Source organism: Charadrius vociferus, unplaced genomic scaffold, assembly GCF_000708025.1.
Source record: "Charadrius vociferus isolate BGI_N301 unplaced genomic scaffold, ASM70802v2 scaffold45, whole genome shotgun sequence".
In the NCBI taxonomy this organism is placed as follows: Eukaryota; Metazoa; Chordata; class Aves; order Charadriiformes; family Charadriidae; genus Charadrius; species Charadrius vociferus.
Window position 1 is genome coordinate 2,263,141 of NW_009648712.1, and position 7,121 is coordinate 2,270,261.

The 7,121-nt window shown below is 45.5% G+C and overlaps 1 protein-coding gene across 1 annotated transcript in view; it reads left to right on the forward strand.

The window, feature by feature from the left end:
• The window catches only part of CABLES1 (Cdk5 and Abl enzyme substrate 1), a 35,826-nt gene extending 28,923 nt beyond the window's left edge, over positions 1 to 6,903 (forward strand). Inside the window, exons 7-9 of the mRNA XM_009886630.1 lie at positions 3,293 to 3,399; positions 4,337 to 4,544; positions 6,117 to 6,903. Coding sequence (XP_009884932.1) covers positions 3,293 to 3,399; positions 4,337 to 4,544; positions 6,117 to 6,257 — 456 coding nt within the window. The 3' untranslated portion in view covers positions 6,258 to 6,903. The remainder of the gene's footprint in view (positions 1 to 3,292; positions 3,400 to 4,336; positions 4,545 to 6,116) is intronic.
• The last annotated feature ends 218 nt before the right edge of the window (positions 6,904 to 7,121 follow it).

A 7,121-nucleotide genomic window follows, 5' to 3' on the forward strand; every position in this document is an offset into this window, starting at 1 on the left:
TTGGAGAAACGCCGATGTACGCGGGGGCTGGGTTGGGGGGGGGGGGGAGCAGATTCCTATCGACAGGACAAAATTAACAAATGTTTAAAAATAGCCGTACCTCCTCACCATTTCTAGTTTTAAGCACTGTGCTTATTCTTAAGCCCCTTGAGTGCTTTGCTTTAAACAATTATTTTTTTTAAAAAGAGCTTTCCTCCTTCTAAAGAGAATTTAGCTGAATTCTGCCAAATCTCCCGGGGTCCGGAGGAGTCCCAGGTAAAATAGATGGTCCCCGCAGAGCAGCTGTGGGGAAAGGTGCACCCCGGGGGGGGCTGCGTGGCAGAGCCCGGGGCTCACTCCCCACCTCTGCACAGTCACCCCCGGAGTTGGGGTCACACCGGCACCTCCTTGTTAGAGGTGAAAGCAACTGAAACTTGCTGTCCGGCATAATTTCTGTGCAGCTGGCTCCGGAGGAGGGTCAGGCCCTCTGCCACTGCTGCCGTGCCCTTTCTGCTGCCCGGTGGTTTCTGTCATGCAGGCGAGGTTTCGTGCGTGATTGTGTCCTCCTCTGTGCAAGGGAAGGCGGTTACCTGGAGAGAGCGAAATTCAAGGCTGCCAGAAGAACCCATGATCACTTTTGAGGGAGATAATTAAGATAAAACTAAGGAGCTTCCGCGGTGATGGAGAGCAAACAGCAGGCAGTTAGGTTTGCAGTGAAGCATGAAATAAGGTGTTGTGTAGCTTTGCGCAGTAGCACCGAGCTCACTCTTTCTAGGATTGCCCAAGACAACCAAAAAATGCTGGTAGTGACGGTCTTTGGATTTAATAGAGGGTAACCTTTATGTGCTCAATGTCTCTTGATTCTCTAAGTAAGAGCAGCAGGGACCAATGCTTCTGTACTCTGGGAAGCAGATGGCACTGGTCTAAATTAATGTTATGTGGCTTGTTTCAATAGTCCTCTCACAGCAGTACTAAGAGGAACCCTATTAATAACACGTAAAACTCCCGGCATATCTGTGTGTCAGAAGCACCCAACTTGCTGGTGATCCGCTGGCAACAAAACCAAGGAGTAGGCAGGCAGGCAGCGACCTCCCAGGGGAAGAAAGGAGAGGAGTAATTGGTAAGATCTTCATTCTTCTGCTTCGAAGGGCTGAGCCCCGCCAGGCGAGATGAAGCAGTCTGTGACAGAAGAGCCATGGCCACATGGGTGCGTCTGTACATCCTTCCAACCTCAGCAAGACCCACACATTCAGTTGAAGCCTTTCCCTCCCACCCTGGATAGGGCAAGGTTTCTCCTCCCTGTCTTTTCCTCTCTTCCTTTTATTCAGGCGTGATAGCGCGTTGCCTGCCTCAGCGTCAACACAGCGTATGAATTTTGAATTTTCAACATCAATGGCACTGCGCGGACCTGCGCCCAAGCTCATCCACGCACATGCAGGGCAGCAGGGCTGGCTGAAGAGGGTTGATGTGGCTTTCTCCTTTTTGATGGTTTCTTATAACTGGCAGCTTTCCATAACAGGGCTGAATTTCCTTAATAAATTATCCCCTTTATTGAGCAAAATTTGGACTGGTGCCTAACACGTAACTGTGTTGGAGGGGGCTCACAAGCATTTATGCTTAGGAATACGGCAGGCAACTGTTGTGTGTGACGTGCCCAGCAGAATTACCTGCCAAGACGTAGTGGGCAGCACTTTATCTGGACAAGTAGTGTTTCTCACACTGCAAATTAGGTAGCAGAATGGACCACGTTTTCAAATGTATGTATGACTGTAACAACACCCCATGGCAAGAAGTTGGGTTTTCTTCTCTCTATTATAGTAAGTTTGTTTACCTCAAATGCTGCTGTGTACTATTCAGGGAAACACATGCTCTGCTTTCTTTTAATTTCCTATAATTATCAATTATTACAGTACCACATCTCCTAAATAAAGTGCAGGAAAAGTTAGGTGTGTTTTACTCCCCTTTATGCTCATTTTGGATCCAGACAAGAACATGATCACCGATCCATGATCGGATGACCAGAGTTGTCAGATTGCTCTCTAGAGCCCTTACACTCTCTCCTCCCCAAACCCTTGCATATACTACTTCAATTATTGGGATAAAAAAACCCTGCAAGCATATGTGGTCAGTCTTACTGGCTGATTTAGATTCCCATGAGGATATAATACAATGAGGCTGCATCTTCTATAAAGGCATAACATGCAACAAGTGTTTTGTATGCCTCTTTCCACCTTTTGTTGTTTAGCATTAACAGCCCTTTGCCATAATATAGGTTAATCATAAACAGAAATGAGAAGGGAAATTTGTTTTACTGGAAGGAGAACACACTGCACTGGAGACTGCTGCTTTACCGATGTCCGTGCTTGAAGCTGGCCGGGAGCTGCGTGCCTGGGGACCAGGTTGTCCCTTGGCTGCCCAAGCTGGGGCTCTTCTCTGCTTCTGCCCGAGAGGCAGAACAGCCAAAGCCAGGAAGAGAATTGGCCCATCCCCAAAATGAAGGTTGGTTTGTTGTTCAGCTGATTAATAGGTTTTGGCTAGGTGAGTGGTGACAGAGGATTTGGGTAAAATACTTCCTGGATGAAGACTGAAGGAACGGGAGAAGTGCTGCACACCCCGAGGTGCGAGTGCTGGCATTGCAGTACGGGCCAGGAGGACCCTCTGCTACTTGGGGAAATTCTTTAGCTTGTGATAAAAAAGAATAGCAAGCTCAACGTAAAGGAAATAGCCTGTACGCTTTGAATGCTGTCCTAACTCAATGTTTTTGTCCACTTGCTGCCTAACTTATAACAGCATTACTGTCTTGCACTCTACTGAATGACCTGCAGCGTAGGCTAATTACCTGTTTTATCACAAGTGTATGCTGTGGCAGTGAAGGATTTGTACCGGTGGTTCCTTTGAAGAATCAAGTTGAGAGAAACTCACAATATGTCTCAGAACTGCATGGAGATACGCACACAAAATCTGGTCGTCAAATCAGTTACTGTGATGATTTTTTGGGGGGGTTTAACAAGACTTCTCAGCTAGGTTTTATCCACTCACATTTAGCTTAAACTCACTCTTAGCGATAGTTGGAGGATCCTGATAAGGCCTGTGGTGTTCAGGGCGTGTGCTGAACAGTCACCTCAGATTTCAGGTCACTTATTCTGATGGAGCAGTCACAAACAAATTGTTGCCTTAATTCAGACTTAATTTTCCCCTCTACTGAAAGCTTTGGGACTGAGTGGTGCTTGTTTGGTATTCCCTGTTCTGGAAGTTGAATGATCTTGTTTGTTACAAGCTAGAAGAGCAATTCTGTCTTAACCATGTGTTCCAGACCACAGTCATAGACTACGTGAAGCCATCAGATCTCAAGAAGGACATGAATGAGACCTTTAAGGAGAAGTTCCCTCACATCAAGTTAACCCTCAGTAAAATAAGAAGGTACGTTGCAAAGCTTGGTCAGGCTGCAATGTGATGCAGCTCTCTCACATTTCAGTGCAATTGCTGCTGTACGTGAAGGGAAGCAGAGCACTGATTGATCTTCCAGGAGCAGTGACCGGCAGAGGTGCGGAGTAAGTCAGATGATTGCTTTGATTAGTGCGCTGAGTAAACAAGATAGGGGAATGTACAAACACATCGGTCACGTGTCAAACGTGGCATCTAATGGGATGAAGATGTGAGTTGGGCAATGCACTGTACTAAAAAAACCCCAGAAAAATAACATAACAGAGTCTCTAAGCTCATGGCACTTTGCTTAAAAAGGGACTGAGGAAAGGGACTGACTTCTGTGCCTTGTCCAGAGAGCACAGCCAGAAGCAAAACAAGTGGTCAGCTTCACAGCAAAGTTGTAGTATTTCATCACTGTTTCCAGTGTAGCAGGCTGGGCATACTTGCTTTACTGAAGTCACGATAATTTCATTTGACTGAAGTGGCCAGAAGGATGCCGAAACGTGTTGCTCTGTAACCAGACGGTACTGCAGTATGTAGAAAGACTTGGTTTGGATTTGACCAACCATAACCAGCGGCAAAGCTGCATATAGAGCACAAGCAATGGAGCTGTTGTTATTAAATAAATTGTATGCAGCTTAAGACCTCCAATGAAATATTTTTACTAAAAATGTCAAAGCTTTTCAGTTGCTTTTATAGTTTGACACAACTATCTCTTGGGGGCAGTGAGGGGGAAGGGTGAGGTCAAAATGTGCCATGAAATGTGTCCCCAAAACAGAGCAATTAACGTAACGTAATTTAACATAAATTACGTTTTCCTTTTCCCCTCCATTTGACTAAGCAGGAATCTCTGAAAGGATGGCTCTTAGGGTGAAATGAGAAATGCTTCAAAACACAGTTCACAGCATACTTGTCTGGTCTCTTTACTCAGCTTGAAGAGAGAAATGCGCAAGCTTGCTCAAGAAGAATGTGGTTTTGAAGAGCCTACAGTGGCCATGGCCTTTGTCTACTTTGAGAAGCTCGCTCTCAAGGGGAAGCTGAACAAGCAAAATAGAAAGCTTTGTGCTGGAGCCTGTGTTCTTTTAGCAGCCAAAATTGGCAGTGACCTCAGAAAACATGAAGTCAAGCATCTTATAGATGTACGTATCCATAGGTTTCCAGTGTTCCTTCTACATGAAGTGCCAGCATGTGGTCTACGCAAGCCTGTAGTCACCCTCTCATCTAGGTTTCCAGCTGTACAGCCAGCTAAATGCCTTTTTTTGTTATACATTTATGTGGAAGTAGTAAGGATCAGTGTCACTGCAGAGGCGTGGGAAGCTTATTTGATGTGATTGAAGACCCTGGTGTCAGATACTGTGAGGTCTGAGAGGTATCTGACCACGATTCTGTCAATACCAGTCAAAGTTAAAACCTCAGGAAATGTATTTTGCTTTTCATTATGTTTGCAGGAGTGTCAATAAGGACTCTCCTTTGAGAGGTAAATGCAGATACTGATTTCAGAGGCAGTCTAATAGACTACCGAGTTTGTCCTTCTTTCATCAAGTTAAGCTTTTGGGCAAGAAAACCTAAAGAAGTGTTCCCGTTAGAACACCTCACCCCAGCTGTGTTTTTTTGTAGAGTAAGGTGTTTGGTCTTCCACCCACTCCGTATGAAAGAGTTAACAGAAGGGAGTGTTATTCCATAATCTGTTCGCTAGCACCGAGATACCAATCTGATTTAACACTACAGAAAGTTAGGGCAGGTAGCTGGGTACTTGGCTACAACCAACTCACTTAGTTCAAGAGACATGGAAACTTGGCTGGGGAGCAGAACTGGACTTCTGCCACAGTCACAGAGCTGGGTCGACAGTCAGTTTGTTAGAAAGCCCTCCGAAGAAAAAAATTCAACCCGGTAAGAGTTGGAAGATCTGGCCTCTCTTGGTACCCTGAAGCATTGGTCCGTCCTTAAGACACATTGAACTTTTCAGTAGACCCAGTGGGCAGAGAAGTAGCAAGCCAGGGAGATTGTAAGAAGACGAGCAGGGGGGAAATAGCCCTGAACAGCTGGTTGCCTACTTGTAGCATCCAAATCCAGTGACAACAGCAGAGCAGATGGGAGGTTGAGTACGTTACAGCAGAAAGCCAACTATGAAACCCATCTCATCCCCCTTGAGGATAGTAGTTTCTATTACTTACTGTTCTTATGGTTGTTGCAGATGATACCTTCTGCCTCTGAGATCAAATGTATCTAATTGTAGCAGAAATAATTTCCCCAATAGGGTGTTGTAACACAGTCCAATGCTGAAAGGAAAATCAGTGATTTCAAGCAGTGCAGGAAGTTTGTGGGCAGTTGCGAGACGCATGTCTTCCATTACACAAGTGATTTCGATGTTTGCTTGAAGCCAGGATTTTCCTCTTCCTGCAGTGGTAATCCCTGTGATCATTAGAAGATGTATCTGCTGGAGATGGAATGAGTGAAATGACAAACATGTCATAAATAGCATGGCTGGCTCAGCTTTGTAAGTTCACCTTCACAGCAAGGAATCAGTACATCCAGTTCATCCTGCTGTCATTTTCTAAACCTAGAGCCCTGCAAGTCCAGCAGGGCAGAGGTTTGCTGACAGCAGCGCGCATGTTTTGAATCATGTCATCTGTAAGAAAGCACTAGAAAGTCAAAGCCTCATTCACAAAGATTTTTTTTAATTTTTTTTTTCTCCTGGGCTGTCGTTGCAGAAACTGGAAGAGAAGTTCCGGCTGAACAGGCGAGAGCTGATCGCCTTCGAGTTCCCGGTGCTGGTGGCCTTGGAGTTCGCTCTCCACCTTCCCGAGCACGAAGTGATGCCGCACTACAGACGCTTGGTGCAGAACTCCTAGCGCTGGCTGCCCTGCGGGGAAGGGGCTCCCGACTGTTCCCACTTGGCTCTCCTGAGCCGCAGTTACTACTGGAAATGCAAAATCAGACTCCTAACACTTCACTCTCTCTCTCCCCAAAACAGTTTTTCCGACAACTTATAGGAAACACTGCATCGACGTGAAACTCTCAGCTTTGACAAATTTACGTATCGTTACTTTCTCAAAGCAGGTGAAGACTGAGCTGTTGGTAAATGGTTATCGTGCTGAAACTGGGTGGCGACTGACCCTACCTGTGGGGACTACAGCTATAAAAGTAGGCAAAAATTTGAAGGGCAGCCTCCGTGACCACCCCTCTCTCCATCACACAAACCCTGGAAGCCCACGTGAGTGCATTCTCATAGCGCTTTTTCTACAGACCTGCTGCAACTTCCAAGAGGACTTCTTAACGTGAAAAAGCTTTTAAAGAGGATATCTTCACTGTGTCAAAAAGAATGTGCCAATCTATTTTTGTATCAGCAATTGAAAGTGCACTTTTTCCTGTGGGGTGTTTGTGTGTGTAGCCGTGTGTGTGTGCGTGTGCGACACCGAACTGATCTCAGTGCGGGTGGTTGGCTTAGCTGTTTCCAAGTGTATCAGTTACCGATGGCGAAGATCAAGGTGACCTTACGTGTTTACTTCTTGAAAAACATAACTACTGGAAAAGTGGTAAATGGGATCATTTTTGGACACTTGGTTTTTTTATTCTCTGATCTTTCCAACATTGTACCTTTGAAAGGATTACACTACTACTACTACGAGAGAAGGATCGGCAACTGACCTTGAGTTTTCAGTCATGTTTGTGATAAAGATGAAAGCATTAGTATGAGATTTCCATGTCATGTTTTT